Source organism: Callorhinus ursinus, unplaced genomic scaffold (genome assembly GCF_003265705.2).
Source record: "Callorhinus ursinus isolate GAN/ISIS: 27379988/994484 unplaced genomic scaffold, GSC_fseal_2.0 scaffold7, whole genome shotgun sequence".
Taxonomy (NCBI): Eukaryota; Metazoa; Chordata; class Mammalia; order Carnivora; family Otariidae; genus Callorhinus; species Callorhinus ursinus.
The window spans coordinates 40,735,131-40,756,844 of NW_027397069.1; the positions used below are offsets into that span (position 1 = coordinate 40,735,131).

A 21,714-nucleotide genomic window follows, 5' to 3' on the forward strand; every position below is an offset into this window, starting at 1 on the left:
TTGCAGGGTTGGAGTGAGAATGAAATCAGAAAATTTAGGTAAAATACTCTACACAGGCATTCATTCAAAGTGATGGTTCCTGGTATATCTTAATTCATATTTAGATTTTTTTTCTTTTTCTCATGCATTCTTTTCTAAATAAAATTGTGCTCAAACATACCTAATACCAGGTTTTATTTGGGGGCTTCCGTATTCATTTTGTCAGTTTTTTTGTAGTTGAGAGGAAAATCTTCCATTGTTCACTTGGAAGAGTTTAGCACGGTTTTTGTCTCCAGTTTCTTTGCAATTGTTAATGAGTTCATGGAAAGTTCAGTTGTCTCCCACTTTCTTTTCTTTTCTGTGTTATTTGCTTTCTCCGGAAGCATATATCAATTCTTTCCTCCCCACTTTCCTCTCATTCAGAGTTGCCTATTGTCTTTGCTGACTTCCTTTCTTTGAAAAGTATGTTGCTGTTACTCTGATTAGGATTTTTACATTTCTTCAGTGTGTAATATTAATGCTACACTTTTGCATCTGATTGGGGAAAGAATGGGGAGGAATACCGTATTTATGCAGAATAAATCTGTATTTCTTCTTCAAAATGAACTGAAAAAAGTAATACTTTGAGCCACAAATTCGTATTAGAAATGAACCGAGAACTCGAATCTAATAAACTTACTTTGGGCAAAGTTGGCTGCAGTGAGGCGGCATTTAAGAACATTCCCAGCACTCAAAATGCTAATATACAAATTTCCACTGTTTACTGGGTTATCCAGGGTCTTTTTTTTTTTTAATTTTTAAGGTATTTATTTATTTGACAGAGAGCACACAAGCAGGGGTGGCGGCAGGCGGACGAAGGAGAAACAGGCTCCCTGTGGAGCCGGGAGCCAGATGTGGGGCTCCATCCCAGGACCCTGGGATCATGACGTGAGCTGAAGGCAGATGCTTAACCAACTGAGCCACCCAGGCGCCCCTCCATAGAGTCTTTTAAAGTGCAATTAAAACCTATCTTCAGAAATCTAAGTGCAAATATGAGCACCAAAGAATAACCCCTGCAGTCATTACTGGGCAGTCATAGTTATACCTCTCATCCACTGTCTCTACAGTAAGCAGTCTCATAGCACTCTGCTTTCTGTCTTGGGACATTTATCATACAGGTAGTCACAAATTTTGTGCTGAAATTGCCCTTGGACTGAAAGTCCCATGAGAACAAGGGCCGGGGCTGGCTTCAGTGGCTGCCACGTATTCCTTAGTGCTTCCGTGTGGGATTGACTTGAAACTGTAGTTGTATATTTCCAACAACTTCTTGGACAAAGCAGTTTGACTATTCTGCCAGCCCCTCCAAATCAATTCATCTAAAACCTAACTAACTTATCATGTTCCACATAAAACCTGATTTTCACGTTCTCATTTTGGGTTAATGATACCACCAATTTCCCAGTCACCCAGGCTTGACACCTTCACACTATGCCGGCTTTAATCATGGTGAAGTACAATTTTGATTGTTTCACACCTTTCACAACCATTCTCTGGCAGTTCTTCAGCCTTGCATCCCAGCTCCCTGGGCCTCTCTTCCTGACCTTCTCTTCCCCCTCTTCCTGTGTGCGCCATATGTTGCTGTCAGCACTTGACCGCTGGGGCCCCGCTGGGCCCCGCTTGTTGTCCAGGTACACTCACCGAGAGCGGCCCCTCATGGCCTCGGGTCCATTTATCCCAGCTTCTTTGGAAAGAAATTCCTGTGAAATTCCTGTTGTCCCCTGGTTTACTTTCCCTTTTTTTTTTTGGATTCAGGGTATCGAATTAAACTTTCATTTTCTGCATCTGAAATCATTCCATTCTTTGTTCAAAACTTTGAGAAACAAAACCATGGAAAATATTTTTCAAATTCCTCATACAGTGAGAAAATATTAAGAAAATATTAAGTAAATATTAAAATCGCCTAGAAAATATTTAAATAAGTCTAAAACGTATCGTAGCATATTTTCATCAGAAAGTAAGCAATTGCCAAGCTTAAACACTGTCAGGCTTATTTCTCAGAGTAAAGTGAAGCTCTTGGGGGTAACAAGTGAAGCTTCTATTCAGAAGTAGTGATGTTATGCCATGTAATTAAACTTTTCCTACCTGGGTTCCTGTGTGATTACAGGGTCATGGGTGTTCACTGTGTATGTCACATCTTGTTAAATGCCATTATCATTTTGCATCTACATATATATTTTAATAGATACATTATCTTTCCCTTGACATTCTGTGTTTTTTGCAACCGAAGGCATCTGTTCAGCATCCAAGTCCCTATGTAATACACAAGGACAACTTTGGCAACATTATTTTTTTAAACCAGAGTCAATACTGGTCTTTAAATTTTGCTTTCTTCAGTAATTGCTAGAATAGGTCGCTGTGAACAAGCTAATCAGAGTTGGGCACTTGAGTACTTACATGGGAGACATTTTAACAAACATTTAGCACTGGAAGAATGATTAAGTAATGCCTTTCTCAGCACCATGTGGTAGAGTAATTGCTAAGCAAGAAGTCCAAAAGTATCCTCCACTTTATAGCTAATATCCGTGAGTGGTCATTGAAAGGTCTATATCCAGTGTCCTTATTGACCAAATAAGTGATTGACTTTTTTCACTTGGTATATTTTGGAGGTAGTCCGTATGAACAATTTAAATATGCTTCAGGGCACCTGGGTGGTTCAGTCAGTTAAGCGTCTGCCTTCTGCTCAGGTCGTGATCCTGGGGTCCTGGGATTGAGGCCTGTGTCAGGCTCCCTGCTCGATGGGGAGCCTGCTTCTCCCTCTCCCTCTGCCCCCCTACCCCCCGCTTGTGCTCTCTCTCTCTCTCTCGCTCTCTCAAAGAAACAAAATCTTTAAAATGAATAAATATGCTTCATTATATTTTCACCTCAATATATTTTAATATGTGACTATCATAGTTTATTTAGTCTGTCTCTTGCTGATGGGCATTTAGGTTGTTTCCAATCTCCTGATATTATAAAGTGTTATAATGAACATCCTTATACATATTGCCTTGCACACATGTGAGTTATGAGTAGGATAATTTTTTTAGAAAAAGTTATTTCATCAAGTGGTATGTGCAGTTTTATTTCTGATAGATTACTAAATTGCATTCTAAAGAGGTTGTATTAGTTTTATATTTCTACCAACAATGTGTGGTGACCTGTTTTCTAGCCTATACCAATTATCCTCATTTTTTATTGCCATGCTGATAAGTGAAAGATGATCTCTCACTGATGTATTTGGAATAGCCTTAATTATGAATGAGATTGAGTATGATACTCTGTATAAAAGCCTTGCTTATTTATTTTAATGATGGGTTTCCTGAGCATACCATTTGCCTATTTTGTTGTTGTTGTTGTTTTTTAATTGATTTTTTTTCTGAGTCATAATTTCTGTATTTCAAGAGAACCAGTCTTAAGGAATACCTGTGTTCTAAATTTTTTTTCTAGTTTCTCCTTTTATTGTTTGTGTAAACTTTGTTCTTATTATTCGTTCAGTTTGCAGACATTTAGTGTAGTAAAATCTGTATGACATTTGCGTAGTTAGATTTTTCACAAGAAGATCTTTCCATTCCAGAAGTAATGAAAAATATACTTCTACATACTGTCTGCTGTACTTTGGCAATTTAATTTTTTAATGTTGAAATGTTTTATCTACTTAGAATTTATGTTGCTGTAAGTAGAGGAGTGGGAGACAGATAAAACATTGTCACCATAGTGGTTATTGAACTTTTTCTTATCCTCTACTGATTTGAAATGCCACATTTATCATAAATCATGAATTAAATTTTTGTGTGTATTTGATATGAATTCCCAAGGGCAGTATATGTTACACATTCTTTTCCAAGCTTATTTGACCACAGAACCACCCTCTCTTCCCCCACAACACACACACACACACACACACACACACACACACACACACACACACACTCACACTGCTCCTCATGGGACTAGCATTCTGTGGTACACACTTTGGGAAACTCTTATCGAAATTTTGGCTTTTTAATATGGGATGTCTGTTTAATACAGATAAGTTTTTGCTGTATTATTTTGAAATAGCAAACTCATTCATTGATTATATGGTCACTTGTAAATCTTGTGCCTTAAGTATGTTGACATTCCAAAAATGGTGTGCCATTTTTATTTGAATGGAGAATTAAATGAGCACACAACTAATTTTCCTGTAATTTTGCCATATTTACATTAGTTTTAAAAATGAACTCTAATAAAAGATTTCAGAAGAAGATAGATTGGATATCTTCATGAGTTGAACTAAATGACTATGATGCCAGAATCATTTCCTTACATCAGAATCTAAATCGTAGGAATTGGGAAATTAAAAATTAATAACAATGCAATATGATTTGTCACAATATATTTATACCACCTTTTTTGCCTGGTTGTTTATATAATTAAAATAGAATCATACTTTATGCATGACATCCAGTATGGATTTTTTTTTTTTTGGAGACTGGAGAGTTCATATGAGAAAAATACTTTATTTTACAAATACATTTTTAACTTTATTTACTATAACCTTATTTATTATAAGACATGAAATTATTTAGATTCTCATTTGCATACAGTGTAATAAATAGAATAATCACGGTTTATAATTCAAATGTACCTGTGAAATATGTTTTTACTCAAGCTTTGAAAATATAGCCTATATTTTATCCAGAGCAAATATACGAATGGCCCCATGGTCTGTGCTCAGAGTTATGAGATGATCGCCCAGGTCCAAGCATATTCAGGATAGCAAGAAATAGGTAGTAGCATGTGATTGCAGATGGAGCTGTCACAGCTCCAGTAGATACTCGGGATTGTCAGAAGTAGAGAGGTTATCAACTGTTCTATTTAAAAAAAAAATAAAAACAAAAACAGTAAAAACTTGTTCCTTTGTAGAAGATTCTATTTTTCTTCCTTCTAACTTACAACAGGAAATATGTTGAGTTAAAGTTGTGCAAATAATGAAGAATAGTGGGAAAAAATAGGTTAAAATATTGTGTTTTCTTAAATATAAAATTCTACTTTGGTTGAGGCACTTAACTACGGTATAAAAGAGAACTGTTCTGATTATCATTTTATCAGTTAAATCCCAGTGAAAACTGGCTTTCTAACTCCCTTGACTCAAATTTTCAGTTTCACATCTAGATTAAGACAAGTTCAAAGACTTTAAGTTATTCCTGTCTTTTTGCTGTCTGGTTTAAGTCGTATTTTGAGCTTTGTTCTAGGTTAAAGACTGAACTGGGTTACCAAGTAAAGCACATACAATCTGGTTCCCAGAAGGTCTATAACCAGCAGCATAGAAAAATAATTCATGTAATTTTGTAAGGGCAACTGTCACTGTTTCTTTTAGAGGAGTTGGGTTAAACTGTGAGCCTGTGAAATTTGTGCATCAGCTGCACACTTGCAACACATCTTTGGAGAAGCTGAGCTTTTCTTCTGTAGCCCCACTCCCAGTTCCAGGTGGTTATCTTTCCATCTTTTACTGCTACTGAAACCCTATAAAATGTGGTGAGAGTTAATGAAGTTATGTAGGGGACAATGAGAAAGGGGAGCTCTCAAAGTGTGTGCACGGTAAACCCGTTGGAAAAACGGTCAGAGACTGAAAACACTCATTACTTCCTAAATTTCCCTTTACACGCTAGTTTGCCTTGTGGCTTACCCGCAGCACTCTTGTCACTGCACACATCTTCCTAAGAGAGCTCATGCTCTGCCAGCTCAAGATCAGTCTGCCAGCAAGGGCGATCAACTGAGGTGAAGCTCTTACTATGTGCCAGGCACCCTACTGGGCACGGCACACCATGTATGCCTTTTAATCCTCCAATAATGTGAGGCAGGTACTATTCTTATTTCCACATTAAAGTTGAGGGGAAAGAAAATGAGGGTTAGCAAGATTAAATAATTTGCCCAGAGTCACACTGGTGGCTAATTGGAAAGCCCGTATTTCAATCCAAGTCGTTTGAATTCAAAAAGTGTTTTCCCCTACATTTGCGCTAAGCTTACGCTCTTTTCTACAGCTTCAAGTACTACCACTATGCTTCTCAGTTAAACCTATTAGTGTAACCAGTTCTCCTCCCTCTTGTTAAACCTGTGAAACCATCAGCCTTCTGAACACCTTTCATCACCTGCAGTTGGATGTCTCCTGAACATCTCAACACATCCAGACATGAGTTCCTCTCTAGGCGCAGCCCCCTTCCACCACCAAACAAGAACAATTCAGTACTTGTGAATAATATTAGTACATACCTAGTTAGCCAAGCTGGATACCTAGAAATTAACCTCGACTTTATTTTTTTAATACTCCCATCCATGCTCACCAAGATTTTTCTGTGCATTCTCTCTTGCATTTTCACCACCTTCCATTCCTTACTTGGGCCCTGCCATCACGTTTTGCCTGGATCTAAATCCTCAGACCCGCTCTCACCTTTTCCTTGCCCTCCATCTTGTCTCTCCTCAGAGTGTTCTTTCTAAAGCGGGAATTTAACCATGTTATGTCCTAGCTTAAAATAATTTGATGACTCCCTTAAAGCTAAACCCCAAATTCCTCTGGCTTATTCAGTGCTTGGGGTGCTGGCCCCTCCCTGTGCCCTCAGCCCCTCCCAGCGCTGCCCCACCGGCACTCTGCTCTCCACTCCCATGCACATCTGGGTCTCCCATGTGTTTCATGACCCTCTGGAACCCCAGCCTGTTCTGTGAGCGTGAGCAGGGCCTCCCCCTTCAGGAAGCCGTGACACGTAGAAAGCTCTTTGTTAAGTCTTAGGTATCCAGGAGGCCTTCTGGGACTGCTGCCCCTTTCCTTGTGCCCCATACCAGCTGCCCTTCCTGCCCTGGAGCTCTCCATCACACTACTCATCTTGTTGTGTTGTACCATTTATTACCTTTCCTCTTTCCCTTATCAGAGGAAAGCACGAGTAGGTCAAAAATCAACTTCTTCCTTTGTCTCTACCTACCTGGTCATCTTTTTCTGTCATGAGATCTTTCGTTGTCGTTACTTTATCAACATAATGTCTGCAAATTCCTAAATGAAATATGTTAAGCTCCTAGCATGATAAAATGTATTTTCCCCTCACTCCTCTCAACTTCCTTCCACTTCCTTCTACTTCCCAGAGGCAGCCACTTTAAATTCTTAGGATTTTTTTTCTGGTATTTATTTACCTCTTCTCTATTTCTAAGTAATATGCTTAGACTATTGTTAATTTATTTTAGGCATTAGCGAGTTCCTGAGAAGTGAAGATTTAGTTCCCTTTTGCTTTCTCCCCACCTTGGACTCCCCTCCTTCACCCCTTCTCCACCCCTGCTGTCCTCACATTAAAATTGTATCACAATTGATAGTCAAAAAAATAGTGTTTATAATATCACAACTGTGGAAATATTCCTTACCCCTCCAGTTAGTATTCCATGGTTCTTTCCTGTTGGGCAACAATGTCATTTCTAGGTTTATACGGACAATTTTTTTTTTTTTTTAATTTGCTCCGTATTTGTGTACACCTGTCACAATTTTATCCAGACTCTCAGACGGGTCTGTGAAATCAGCAGCAGTCATTTGTGCAAATGGCTCAACACAGCAGATTTGCTTTTAGTTCCTTGGCCACGGTTCTCTCCTTCACTCTAGCTTTGTCTCATGTGACCTGAACTGGCTGCTCTGGGCCTGGGACACAAGTGTCATCCTGGGCAATATTTTTGCCACTTTGCTATTTTGTCCCCTCCCCTCTCCTAGATCCCATGTTTGTTTCTTTTTCTTCTTACCTTTTTTGCCAAGGCACACCTTCCAGTAGCTTTGTCAGAATGAGCGCTCATAAGCTTTCATGTTCATTTTCTGTCCTCCTCTTAGAGGGAGTGTAACCATTTCTTCATCGGAAATCATTTCTCTTCAGAATTTGAAATCCATATCTTGTCTTCTGGAGCTCAGTGTTGCTTTTGAGAAATCCATTTCCATTCTGATTCTCCACTTTGTATGCAACCTATTTGGTTTGTTTTTAATGTTCTCAAGCCTTTTAGGATCTTCTCTGTATCTGTAGTTATTTCTACATTCCATGTTGTGCCTTGACTTGGGAAAGTAGAACAAAGGAAAGAATATACCTTACCATGTCACTGCCTTATCTTTTTTCTCCTACTGGTTCGTCAAGATGGCACCTCTCCTGAATCAGTCATATGTGCTTCCAGAGGACCATATAAGGCAAGGACAAAGTCAACCCTCGTATTTCCAGGACCTTTCTCAGGGTCTGGCCCATAGTGCTGAATGAGTATCTTTTGTAATATAGAAATGACTTCTGAAAATAATACCAAAATTGTTGTCTGAACTTGAGGCCAGAATTTCCAGCTTACTTTCAGAAGTTATCAGGAGGTCCCTGCTAGCACCTTGTACTCATATGTCCAAAAGAAAGCTCATTATCTTCAACATTTGTTCCCCAACAAATTGAATATTATTTTAAAACATTTTCATATTTTCTACTCTTTTAGTCATAGGCCCCTGAGACCTCAGGCTTGTCTAACTCCTCAGTAGGCCATCCTCTGCTTGTCTGCATGTCCTATCGATTCTGCTTTAAGGGTATCTCTTCCTTAGCGTGCTCTCCTCCATTTCCCTTGACACTGTATGATTTTTGTAAATACCATTTACTAATTAAACAAGGTGATGTCTTATTCAGATATAGCAAAGCTTTGAATATTACAGTTAGTCTATTGATTTAAAAGAGTTCATAGCAGGAGAGAGACTATAAATATTTTAAATATGAACTGACTTGTAGTTAGAGATATTGAATTCTAGTCTACAATTTAAAAATAGCTAATTTTTATTTCTCTTTGTAGAGGAATAATGTGTTAAAGTAATGTAAATATGAATTATTAAGTTTGTACTAGAATCATGTAAATATAAATCATTTCAATACTCGACTCTAGCTCACTTTTGTTTTTATTCATATCTTTTGCTTTTGTACCTGCTATTCCTTCTGCCAGGGATGCTGTTCTCTCTTTAGTCTTTGCCATGGCTAAATCCTGCTTATTTGTCAGGTCGTAATTCACCAGGAAACCTTTCATCTCCAGTACTTCATACGGATCCCTCCCATACCTGTCACACTGTTCTGCTTCTTAAGATCAGAAAACATGTCTTATTAATTCTTGGGCCCTGGGTATTTTTAGTGTCTAATAGTGTCCTGGCACATAGTAGGCCCTCAGTAAACATATGGTGAATGAATATATTCTAAGCGCACTTTTAACATTTGGAATAACATCTCCATTATATGTCTTACCTTACACACTGGATTATTTAGAGACTATTTAGAGGGTCTGCTTCTGATAGGTACTTCATCAGTTTCCCTTAGAAATGATGATAATCAAAGACATAATAAAATACACTATAAAAGTCATTTAATTTATACTGTATCTGAAACAATACTTGAAACATAATAATCAAATATTTCATAAACTGCCTGTGGTGTGCTATGGAGTTCATTTATGAATTTATCTCCCTACATTTTGATATCACTTAGCAATTTACCAAGTGCGCTCACTTGTATTTTCTCATTTGATCCTCTCATTAACCCTAAACAGGTATTTTTTTCTATTACACTTGTCAGGAGCGATTTTGTAACGAGTCCGGTGTCACATAGGTTGTTAGTTGAGAGCTCAGACTAGAACGCGGGTCTTCTTACTTCCATAATGTGTTCTTCCCATTATGCACGTGGGAATGAAGGCCAAGAAAAGCCATCAGCTCTGGGGGACAAGAGCACAGAGGTTCCAGCTGGAGAGGGAAGGATGGAAGAGAAAAGACGTGTGAAGAAAGTTGCCTTTAGCTGAAGAACAGGTTTTGAAATTGAAAAAGATAAGATTGGAAACACAATTGGAATCAAGTGTCGGGGCAAGTGAGAGTTGGGACTTTATATTATGGGAAGTGAGAGATAATGGAAATTTGTGACTGGGAGACTGAAGATCATGGCTCTGCTTTTGAGCGGACCAGTGCTGTATGGGATGAATTCGAACTTGGGATTAACTCGACGCAGTGTGACTCCTGGCAACTAATGCGATATTTCAGGTGAAAAGTAATTCAATTCTCGACCGTGAACTTCAGGTTCAATCAGAAAGGGAAACAATCGATCCATTCTTGAGATACTGGGGAGTGTGCATGAACAGGGTTTGGCAACCAAATGGTTGTGTGAGACAAGGGAAGAGAGAGAAAACAGTGCTGCACTGTTTACGGCGGTAGGAAAGCGCTCCCACCGCTTCCCTGGCCCCCATCCCGCCTGTGGCCTTCATTCTCCTGCAGGATTGATTACTCCTTCCTATTGGCCATGTGAGTGCCTCACTGGTTAGTTAGTCAACAGTTATTAATGAACACTTTCTGTGTGATACTGGCATTTTGCTGGGTATTAAGGATAAACGAAAGCCATGATCTCTGTCCTCAGTGAACTCAGTCTAGTGGCAGAAACTGTCAAGTAAATTATATTGTAAAGGATTTATTGCTGTGGCTACCCCAAGCCATTAGGACACAGAGGGGTACCCGGTTCAGCTCACATAGTTCAGGGAAGGATTCTCCTTTCTGTCTTGGAGAAGGAGTTAGCTTGGCGAAGAAAAGGGAAGGATGTTCTGTGTAAAGAAAGCAGCATGTTCAAGGGCATGAAACGGAGAACATGAGATAGGGGCATAAGTTGTTTAGTGAGCCTAAGTGTGTCAGCATCTATCTCCTGAGAACAATGGAATGAACCTACCAAATGATACCCTAATTATCATATTCAGATAACTTAACAGTGGCATAATATAATTATGTAATATCTAGTCCATTTTAAAATTTCCCCAATTATCCCAACAATAGCATTTATATGATATAGTCCAAGAGCTAATCAAAGCTTGCGTATTACAGTTAGTTGTCCTGTCTCTTGAATCTCCCTAATCTTTTCTTTCTTTCCCTTCATTCCTCCCTCTCTCTCTTGTTTTTCATAATTGATGGTCTTTAAGAACCCAAGCCAGTCACTTTACAGAATGTTCCTCACTTTGGATTTCTATTATAGTTTCCTCACATTTAGATTCAGGATAAATATTTTGGTGCAAAGTACTACACAGGTTGGTCCTGTCTCAGTGCACCCTTTCAGAAGGCGCTCGTCAGTGTGTACCATTACTGTCACATAGGATGTCAGATTTGCTTCTTTAGGTAAGGTGACATCTGCCAGATTTCTCCAAATGCTGTTCCCCGACAGCCTAATACCCAATAGTTTCTGCACTCATTGATGATTCCTGCCTCAATCCGTTCTTACTATGTGAATTGTAATATAGTAAATTGTATATCTCCCCCATATCTTTGACACCTATTGGTTGGCATTCTTCTATAAAGAAGAGCTTTCCCTTACCCCATATTTATATTTTTAATTTTTTAGTATCAGTATGGATGCATAAGTGTTTTTTACCCCCAATGTGTAATAATCCATCGAGTACTTTCTGATCTTCTGGTACATCAGTACATTCCTGGCTTTTCTCACACGTCTTGGTCTCAGCCCCATAATCAGATATTTCTCTAAGTATTCTGGTTCACATTAGTAATGGTATTTAGAAACCAAGATCTGGAGACCGGCGTGCCCATTGCTGCCACAGTTATTACTTCTGGGTTATTTTGGAAAGCTAGGAAAAGTGTTTTGGGTTTTGTTTTGTTTTTTTTTTAACCCTTGTAAATGAAATCTAACACTTTATGGTTCTTTCTCTCCGCCTATTCCATATTTGTATTTCCTTTCCAGTAGCAAGTTTACCCGTCTGCTCAACCTTATAATACACACATAATGGTTTCAGATTCACTATGTCAATACCACTATCAGCAGTAAACTTAATAATGAAAGTCCAAATTTTCTTTGTAGTTCTTCGGTTTTGTTTTTGTTTTTATTCCCTTGAAGTGTATGCCATTAATCTCGTGCTTGCTTTCTTAAAGTTGTAGATTTTTTAAATGTTGCCTTTTACTAATGAAATATATCCTCAACCTTGAATATCTGGCATTACTCACAGTCCTTTTTTTTTTTTTTTTTAAGTTAAGCTTGAGTGTAAATTTTCAAAGATACTTAGTTACTCATTAAGGTGTCTGAAATTTTTAATGTATTTTAATTAAGATAGCCATCCAGCCACTTTAGAATTAAATTTATCTGTAAATTAACCTTCAGATACTCTACCTGTCATCCACCTTTTTTTTAAATTACACCTACAAAGTTTAGTACTTTTCTACAAATATGAGATAGAACCAGATGGAAAGAGGCCGATACATATTTATATTTATATATCTGTTTATAAACTGTAAATGAGTTTGCCGTCTGTACTCTACTGCATTCATTTGTCATCTGTTCCCAATCAAGGGATTGCATCTCAATAAAAAGAAATAAAAAATCCAGAGGAAGTAGTTTTCTATCACTTTAGATGTAATTATGACAGCCATACAATTTCATAGAGAATCCTACAAATAACCTCTTTCTGAGGGACAAAAAGTGTATTTCCTTGAATTTGGGCTTGGGCCAGTAGTTTGAAGCTTCCCCCTTCCTTTGAATAATATTTAACATTGACAACTATAAATAACTATGAATATTACAAGATAATCTGTTCTTTGGAGAAAGGATTGGTTCTATAACCACATCCTCCATTAAATATATATATACACAGAATATCAATTTAAACTAATCATAATGGGATGAAAAATACTTTAGGTACTTGAGAGCGTCTTTTGGTTTATTTTTTCATTACAGAAGACAAACTTTTCGAACATTCTATGAAAGTTTGTAGTGATTGTTCTGTGTCACTTAAAGTCGGGACGATTATCTTCTGATATGAAAAATCAGTTGTTGGGAGCATGTTCACAATAGTTAACCTGGAAATACAATTTTGTGCAAAAAGTTTAGGCAGCAGAGTCTCGGTAACAGCAACAAAAACATTCTCCCACACCTGGTCGATTTTAGAATAGAAGCTGATGCTTTGAAAATAACCCATTTCTACAAGGGAAATGTGATTTATGATAACCTGAGACACAGATATGACTAGAACCACATTCTATTTAAAGTTATTGTGCCGCCATACTATAAAAAGCAGTTCTGTGAAGTGAATCACTGGAACCTGGTCCTCTTTAGTGGACAGTAGCACAGACACTAATGAGCCCGATTTCATTAAAAGATATTTGATTTATGAGAGAGTTAAAGTCCTATCTTATTTTGAAATTGCTGGTTTAGTCCTGGTGTCTGATCTTTCTTCCCCTACCATCACCATCACCATCGCCAGTTTCTGTGTATGCTTTGACATTGCTATGGTAACCCTGAGGGCTGATGGAATTCCCTGCATCTCTTTTCACAGAGGGTGATGAGACAGGAGTGATGGATAGTCTGCTGGAGGCTTTGCAGTCGGGGGCTGCCTTCCGCGACCGCAGAAAAAGGACACCAAAACCAAAAGGTGAACATTATAGTTGTTTCATGTTACTTTCTAGGGAACTATCACAAAGAACAACCGTTTTTCTTTTTTCCTTTTAATTCTTTTCAAGTCATGTGTCAAGAATGTAGTGCTCTGGGCAACAACTCTTCAGAAGTTTCCTGAGTTTGCTTAATCCTTCCCTTGCCGTGACAGATGTCAGAGAGAGAAGCATTCCAGTTGGCCGATGTCAGTAGCACATTAACAGACCAAAGCACTGAACCTAGAAAATCCTGATTAGTGTGACAAGTCTCATCTAAAGAACCATACGCACCTTATCCCAGTGGAGTTTACAATAGCATAACTAAATGGGAAGTAAAAGTCATAACATCATTGCTTCAAGTATTTCAGGGTATTGAAGCATTGCTTGGGTCCAGACATATTTAACCTTTGAAAACAGTCTAATACTGTTAACACTTCTTGAGGTGAACAGACCTCTGTATTAATTTTCTCTCTCTCTTTTTTTTAACAGATATTCGGCAGAGTCTCAGTCCCATGGCTCAGAGGCCTGTTCTGAAAGTTTGTAACCATGGTAATAAACCATATTCATAAATTGCACATTCTTCTTATCTACTTTTATCCTATTGATCTATTATTTTAATAGGCTGCTGTGAAGGTTCTCAAGTTTAGTTATAACTATAGGAGTAAAATTGTGTGGATGTACCTATTGCCCTGAGATTGTATATTCATAATATCCCATGCTTATATTATTGCCTTGAGGTAGTATCTAAGGTTCTTCTTTCAGGTCTCAGATGAATTTTTAAAATTATTATTCGAAATTATCTCAGACATTTTTGATCAGTGTTGCCCAGTGTATCCTTTCAAAAACAGTTTGCTCTCAAAGTAGTATTTTACATAGTGGACTTGCTTTACATCAAGATACGACTTGAAGTAGTGAAGCTGTTAAACTAGTTTACCATATTTGCCAGTACAGTTTGAAATACTGTGACCAGCATTTTGGCAAAATCATTAATACAGATGAGTTTCATGTGCTCTTATCGTGGAAGGATGTAGTAGGATCACTAAAAAGGTGAGTTAACTGAGTTTCTGATATTTATCTGAGATTGACTGCTTTCAAAAATCCCTAACCAGCGCCTGCACAGCCACCTGCATGGCACCCTCCTCTCTTCAAGGTGCCAATTCATGCTGACTGAGTTTTATTTACGTTGGTTCCCTTTCTCTCACTGTTACGAATTATGGGGTTCTGCTTACCTTCCATAGTCATAAGCAAATTTATCAATTGCCATTGTCATTTATTCAGAGTGAGAGTGTCATCAAAGTTTGCCAGATTTATAAATGGAAAAATACTTGACAGATTTTCATTCAAGGGTTGTTTTGGATATGGAGGAGTTAAGTTCTGGAAGTGTTAATGTGTGGCTAAGTACAGACATTTGTGTCAAATTTCTAGGGTAGCCAAAAACAAAACAAACAAACAAAAAAAAACTATGAGGTGAATAAGAAAAAGAAGTGAATGTGGGTACTTAGTCTTAATAGATGGGTAGATGTTTATTGCTCAAGGTAAAAATGTTTAAATAGATCTTTGTAGTCTTTTCAACAGTATATTTTTGTTATTGTTTGGCCTTTCCCTACTTTTACAGCAGAAAAGAGGAACGGTAGTATGTCACAGATACTCATTGTGGATAATTAAGTACTTCCTAACTTTGGGTTTATGATTTGGAGATCCTGTGACATAGTAAATAATGGCAAAAGGTTAGAGAATAGAGCTATCCTGGACCTAGAGATTATTTTGTTTTGTAGATGAATAAATGGAAATTCAGAGAAGCTGCAAACCCTCCCAAGAGTACAGAGCTAGTTAGTGACACAAATATAACCATAATGCAGTTCTGATTCCCATCACATTTCTTTTTTTGATTACACATGGGTACTTTGAATTATTTTTTATTAGTAACAAAGTATATAAAATAATGCAGCCCCCATTGTGTGTCATTTAAGACCCACAGCCAACACAGTGATCATGAAACGATTATAGTGGCATACATATGTCCATGCTATGCTTAATTTAGGTATTATGTAGAGGAAGATTATTTAAGATAATTTTCTGTACTGGCATGAGGGAACCCAGTCCTGTTCTGCCTGTAATGTCAGTAAAGTGTCCAGTCTACAAAAGCTCATGTATGATTACTTATAAATTGTGGTTATTTTGGTCCACTGCAGATGAACCTTGCATTTCTGTCTTGACTCAGGTTGATAGATACTATCTGAAGTTGTAAGGCTATTGTGATAATTAAACTAATAGGTTGTACAGCAAGCCAAAAGAGATATCAAGGTCAAATTCTTTTCTAATATAAATGTAGTGGATTACAGTGTTTTTGACACTTATTTTCTATCAATATATCTGTTGTGTTTTCCTTTTATATTTCTAACCAAGTGGGGAAAAATTCAAATGACCGGTTAATCTTTAAGAACTCTGTATATAAAGATAGATTTATTAGATTAGATGTTGAAAAGTACAGAATTTGTTTAAGGAAAATATTGTCATTGAAACAAGGATCATGATTATTATTAGGAAAAGATGATATTTCAGAGTATTTTGTAATCTTGCTATTTCTAAAAATTGCTTTTTTTTTGAAAATGCTAACCCTCCAACTCAAGTGAACTATGTGAATGAACTGTAACTTGAGGGGCGCCTGGGTGGCTCAGTTGGTTAAGCGTCTGCCTTCGGGTCAGGTCATGGTCCCAGGGTCCTGGGATCGAGCCCCGCATTGAGCTCTCTGCTCCGCAGGAAGCCTGCTTCTCCCTCTCCCACTCCCCCTGCTTGTGTTCCCTCTCTCGCTGTCTCTCTCTCTCTCTCTCTGTCAGTTAAATAAATAAATAAAATCTTTAAAAAAAAATGTAACTTGAACCTATTTTACTTTTTAATCTGGCTTTGATGTACTTAAACTAATGTCTGACATTTTCTATATGCTTATAGTGGTTCATATTATCTCGTAACCTTTTTTTTTTGAAGACTTACAAGATTTTCTACAATTATTTTAAACTAAGTAAAATAATTTTAAGTATTAATAATAATCTAATATCTACTGAGTTATTTGGCTTACTAAATACCAAGCACCATGCAGAATTTTTATACATATCATCCTATTTCATCTTCACAATAATCCTGTCAGATAGTATTTTTATCTCCATTTCATTGTTGAAAATAACTAAAGATTAAACAGGTCTGGTAGTTTGCTTATGGTCCTGTGCCAAGTTTTGAACTTGAGCTGACTTCTGATTCCAAGTTCTTAATCTCTCCGCCATGTTGTACTCTGAATACACAGCTTGAATCAGCATCTGTTCCTTTCAACATCCTTGTGCTATAAGCAATCTATGTACCTTTTTTTTTTTTTTTTCTCTTCTTGACATAAGGGTGACCTACTGAGATACACCCTTTCAGAGGTTTTCTAGCCTGTGGTGTATCTTATCTCTTGTTCCCAGATTTAACCACTAGGTAGCACTCTTTTCCAAGAATATGTCATCTTCTGGAATTATGACCACTTTTTATTTTGTTTAATATACTCTGTATTAGGGATGCCTTGGTGGCTCAGTTAGTTAAGTATCTGCCTTTGGCTCAGGTCATGATCCCAGGGTCCTGGGTTGAGTCCCGTGTCAGGCTCTTTGCTCAGCGGGGAGCCTGCTTCTCCCTCAGCCTGCCCCTCCCCCTCCTTGTGCTCACTCACTCGCTCTCTCTCTGACAAATAAATAAAATCTTTAAAAAAAATAAAAATTAAAAATAAACTCTGTATTAAAACATCTATATTAATTTTAGCCAACCATGGAACATATAGATTGTATAGATTATAAGTACAGATTTAGATTATACCCACAGATACAAATGTAGTTGCAAACATAGATCATCTTTTATTTCAGAATTAGAAGATCCTGGTAGAGTATCTTCAGACCTTGGAGCTAAAATGTCCCAGTATATATTCTGGCAAAAGATGACCTCAAGCGTTCTAACTGCTATGGGCTTCAGAAGCACAGAAATTATACATGCTCTGTAATCCAGCCCTTATGCTGTGCTCCAAACCTCTGCCAAAAATACTTTGGTTAAAACCATTGGTCGTTTTGGGACGCCTGGGTGGCTCAGTCGGTTAAGCATCTGCCTTCGGCTCAGGTCATGATCCCGGGGTCCTGGGATCGAGTCCTGCATCTGGCTCCTTGCTCAGCAGGGAGCCTGCTTCTCCCTCTGCTTGTGCGCTCTCTCTCTCTCTGACAAATGAATAAATAAAAAATCTTTAAAAAAAAAAAAAAGCAAAAAACCATTGGTTGTTTTATCTTTTGCTTTGCCTTTTACAGCCTCAGCAGAAACTAAATGCCCAGTATTTTTCCTCCCTAAACCTTTATTTGTTCATTAATTTAGCAAAATTGATTAAGCACTTACTAGGCATTGAAAATATAGAGATACTCCCTAAGCGTTCATCATCTAGTTGGGACAGATGAGTACAATTCCCATACATTTGGTTAATGCCAGCATAGAGGCAACACACAAAGTTTTGGGAATACCTGCAGGTGTGGAAGACCAATCCAGACCTTGTGAGGACCATCCAGACTTGACTTCTAGAAGGACCCTGAAATCCAGGCTGAATTTTGAGGGATGAGTAGAAGTGAGGCCAAAAGGCCAAGGGCAAGGGTGAGCCAAGGAAGAGCAACAGCATGTGTGCGCTTTCTCAGAGCATCTCCAGTGGACCCCAGTCTGTAAAACTGTATGTTCTAGTAACCCCAATGGCTTTACCATTTTGCAGCAGTCATTTCCTATACAGTATTCAGTGTCTGCCCCACTAGTCATGGGCCCCATCAGGTGGGGACAAAGGGATAAAAGATATTTGATTTATATGCTGCTGTAACCTTAGCACTTAGTTGCACTGGTGCCTGACACATGGATGTTTAGTAAGAACGTGTTGAATGAACAGACATGTTTATGTTTAGGTTTGAAATGGAACAATTAATGTACTATCCTGAGCAAAATCAGGTCGCTGGATGTCACCCAAATAAAGTGGGATTTAATATGCTAATTGCTAAAGCTCCAGCTGTGAACACTGTTAACCCCCTCTCATCTCCTCCCTAAAATGTTATCTGTCAACGGAAGGAGCTATTTGATCATCAGTGGTCTGTGCTTCAAAAGGTGTTATATCAACTAGGGAGGATGCGGTTCAATCTTGATTGGATTATTCACTCTTTAGAAGTGGAGGGTTGCTTATTAATTAGATTTCTTTCCCTTGCTTAATCAAGCAGAGTTTAACAACAGTAAATAAAACAAAGGAAAGCTTCTGCTAATGAGTACAGGGCATTATCTTGTGTCTTTACTCAACACAGTGCATTCCAAATATGAAGATTTTCTATAGTCTGTGGAAAATAGTAAGATTTCCTTTTAAGTCAAGGTAATCAAAATATTTATTAACGTGTTTTTATAAAGATCGTACCATATTTAGGTGTTAGTGAATCATATGGTCTGGTTAAAAATGAAGGACCAAATAGGAAAGAAATATGTGGAGAGTCTGATGCCAGACCCAGAAATTGGACTGTTGAGGTTTTTAAGCAGGAAAATGACAGGTCTGAGCAGGTTTTCTGGTACTGAAGTGACAAAGTAGGAGAGTGGAAAGAATCAAAAGGACTTCATAGCCACCCTAGATGTCGGACATGGATTGGCCGCAAGGGATGGGGAGTGAATAAAAGAGCTTTTTAAAGTTTGAGGGAAGAAGCCAGGTCTAGAGCTGTGGGTTAAGAGACCCCCCCCCCCCAGAGAATTGCTAATGCTACTTAAGCTAATGAGTTCTCTAAAGGAAAATCTTTAAATCTAGAGGATGGCAAATCAAGGGCTACACCTCAGGAACGGACACAGGTGGGTAACAAAGTGAACGAACAAGAGGCAGAAGAAAGATGAAGAAATCGGGGAGAATCCATGATAGTCGAGCCAACATTAAGAAGGTGGAAAGGAGACTCTCAAGGACTTAGTTTCCTCATTTTCTCTCTTTTGTTTGCTTCTTTGTTTCTACAACTCGGTGGTATACCACTGAGTGACTAGTGCTTTTCAGGATACCTTACTTCCTACGCTCTTCCACGACATCTCTTCCTCTGCACACTGTAGACACTTATGTGTTCCCAACAAAGGTTTCACAAATATGAACGGTGTAGCCACACCTTGTGGTACATCTGCCTGCAATTGGATTGCATCTTCATTAGAAGGTTCTCTTTTCATTAAGTACTACAGTGGAGTTTTTTTTCCAGTTAAATGGATATAGAGTAATCAGAAAGAATTCTATAAACTATATGCAATTAAAACCCCTAATGATAAAACTATTTAACTGTGACAAAATAAGATAAAACATCATCAAAATTTTAGGCAAACAAGTATTACACATTTTTAGTGAACATCCATAACCTAAACAAAATCTTGCTATATTATCTTTACACTAAATCAATTCTTAATAGCCTTAATTTGGATTTGATTATCTATTTTTACTCTTCCACTTATATATGGAGCTTTGAGAGATTTTTATAGAAATAAGATTGTATTGCCGCCAGGCACAGCTGCTCTGCTACTCTAAGATTTGAAGTCAGAATTAAATGTGAAGCTAGTTAGATATCTTTGAATTGGCATATTTCTCACAAAATAAGGGAGGCAACACAAGACAGGCTTCTGTTGTGGATCTATCAAAACTTCACACATAACCACCCCGCCCTCCCTAATCCACTCAGTCTTGGGTCCTCTTTATTTCTTAAGCTACCTTCCCCCAAACAACAAGAATTTGTCTTGAGGCAGAATTATGAAATTAGTAAGGTTTTCAATTGTGTCTACTGAACACTAGCTGCCTTAAGGCTTGTTTGAAAACAATGAGGACAACACGAAACCACTCCTTGTTTAGAAAACCTTATCTATCAAAGTGAATGTTGACAACTACCATTTTTATTTCTTTGTATCCTAATTTAAAGTAGAAAAGAGCCTAGGGAATAATAAAGTAAAATTATATGATTTTGCCAAATGTCATTGGCTCACGTTCTTAGGAATATTTTTTGTTCTCTTTCCGATGAACTTCTGCTGCTAAATACCTAAGAAAGAAAGAGAGCTATTAAAATACCAATTGTTTTTGACACCTTACACTGGAGCTTTCAAGCAGAATCAAATGCTACCTGTAGCTATCAAAAAAGACTTAAATTGAGATTTTTCTAGGCCAGGAGTGTAAAACAATTTGGGTGATTTTACATTTTATTCAAATCTCAGTCTCTCCTATTTACTCTGTAGTCAAGCAAAAGGAAGAATGGACTCAGCAGGGCTCCTGTCTAGGCAAGGATGCCCGGTGGGCAGAAGGGAAAGGCCTTTCTAATTGATAGTCAAGGCAGGGACAACCTTCTGGCTTAGTCATTATCATATATGCTCTTAAGCACGAACAGGTTAAAAAAATCCTCAAGCACTGAGGAATTCAAGTTGTTTCAAAAGGACATTTATGCAAGAAATAGCAAATGCCTTTCATTTAATGAGCATCCACAAATGTGTGCTGAAGGCTGGAACTAAATTGAGTGAAAAGGGATAAAGGACTACTGCATAAGGAAAGTAATGTCCTTGACCTCCCTGAAATAGTTGTTGTGATTAATATGTCTTTTGTTCTGTTTGTGTGCTGTAGTGGACTATAATTACATGATCTTTCAAAAATTTCTGGCCCACTCTAAATTTCTCCCTTTCCTCGTAGTACAGGCTTAGAAGGAGTCAGTGGATAGACTTTAGAAGCTCTTTGAACTCTGTCCTGTAGTTTTAGATGTTGTGTTTGGGCATATTTTCTTTACTGGCGACAGGATCTCTTCATTTAATCAAATTTTACCCCACAAACCCCCAGAAAGATTAAAGAAGAATTATTGTGTTGTTTGATTACTTTACTTTTCTCTTTTTCCACATGTTATATTTTTACATGTATTTAAAAGGAAGCCACTTGTACTGTCACTTTGTCACTTGAGAACTAAAGTTGCACTGACATAATCACAAATGTGGAAAACATGTCAAATGGTTGGCAGATCTGCAGTCATGATGACAAATAAATTGTTTAAGATAAACAGTTATGATTCAATGAAATGGTGCTACTGGGAAGCTTCCCCCAGGATAAAAGAAGGAGAAGGCATCATTTGTGCCTCGGATCCGGTCATTAGTCTTACTGGGTCTTCTGGGCAGGGTGGTGTGCCGGGCTCATCTGGGCTCTGCGACTCGGAAGAAGCAGGCAAGGGAAAGAGGAGCCTGGGAAAAAGCAGTCAGCAAACCATAGGCTTTAGGAAGGGCAGGCAAGAAAGGATAGGGGAGCGCCTGTACAC

General features: G+C 38.0%; 1 protein-coding gene across 5 annotated transcripts in view; it reads left to right on the forward strand.

Annotated features, from left to right (window-relative positions):
- The window catches only part of DIAPH3 (diaphanous related formin 3), a 488,952-nt gene that overhangs the window by 343,836 nt on the left and 123,402 nt on the right, over nt 1–21,714 (forward strand). For all 5 annotated transcript variants that reach the window (XM_073894471.1, XM_073894473.1, XM_073894474.1 and 2 more), the window contains 2 exons: nt 13,306–13,401; nt 13,889–13,948. In XM_073894471.1, coding sequence (XP_073750572.1) covers nt 13,306–13,401; nt 13,889–13,948 — 156 coding nt within the window. The remainder of the gene's footprint in view (nt 1–13,305; nt 13,402–13,888; nt 13,949–21,714) is intronic.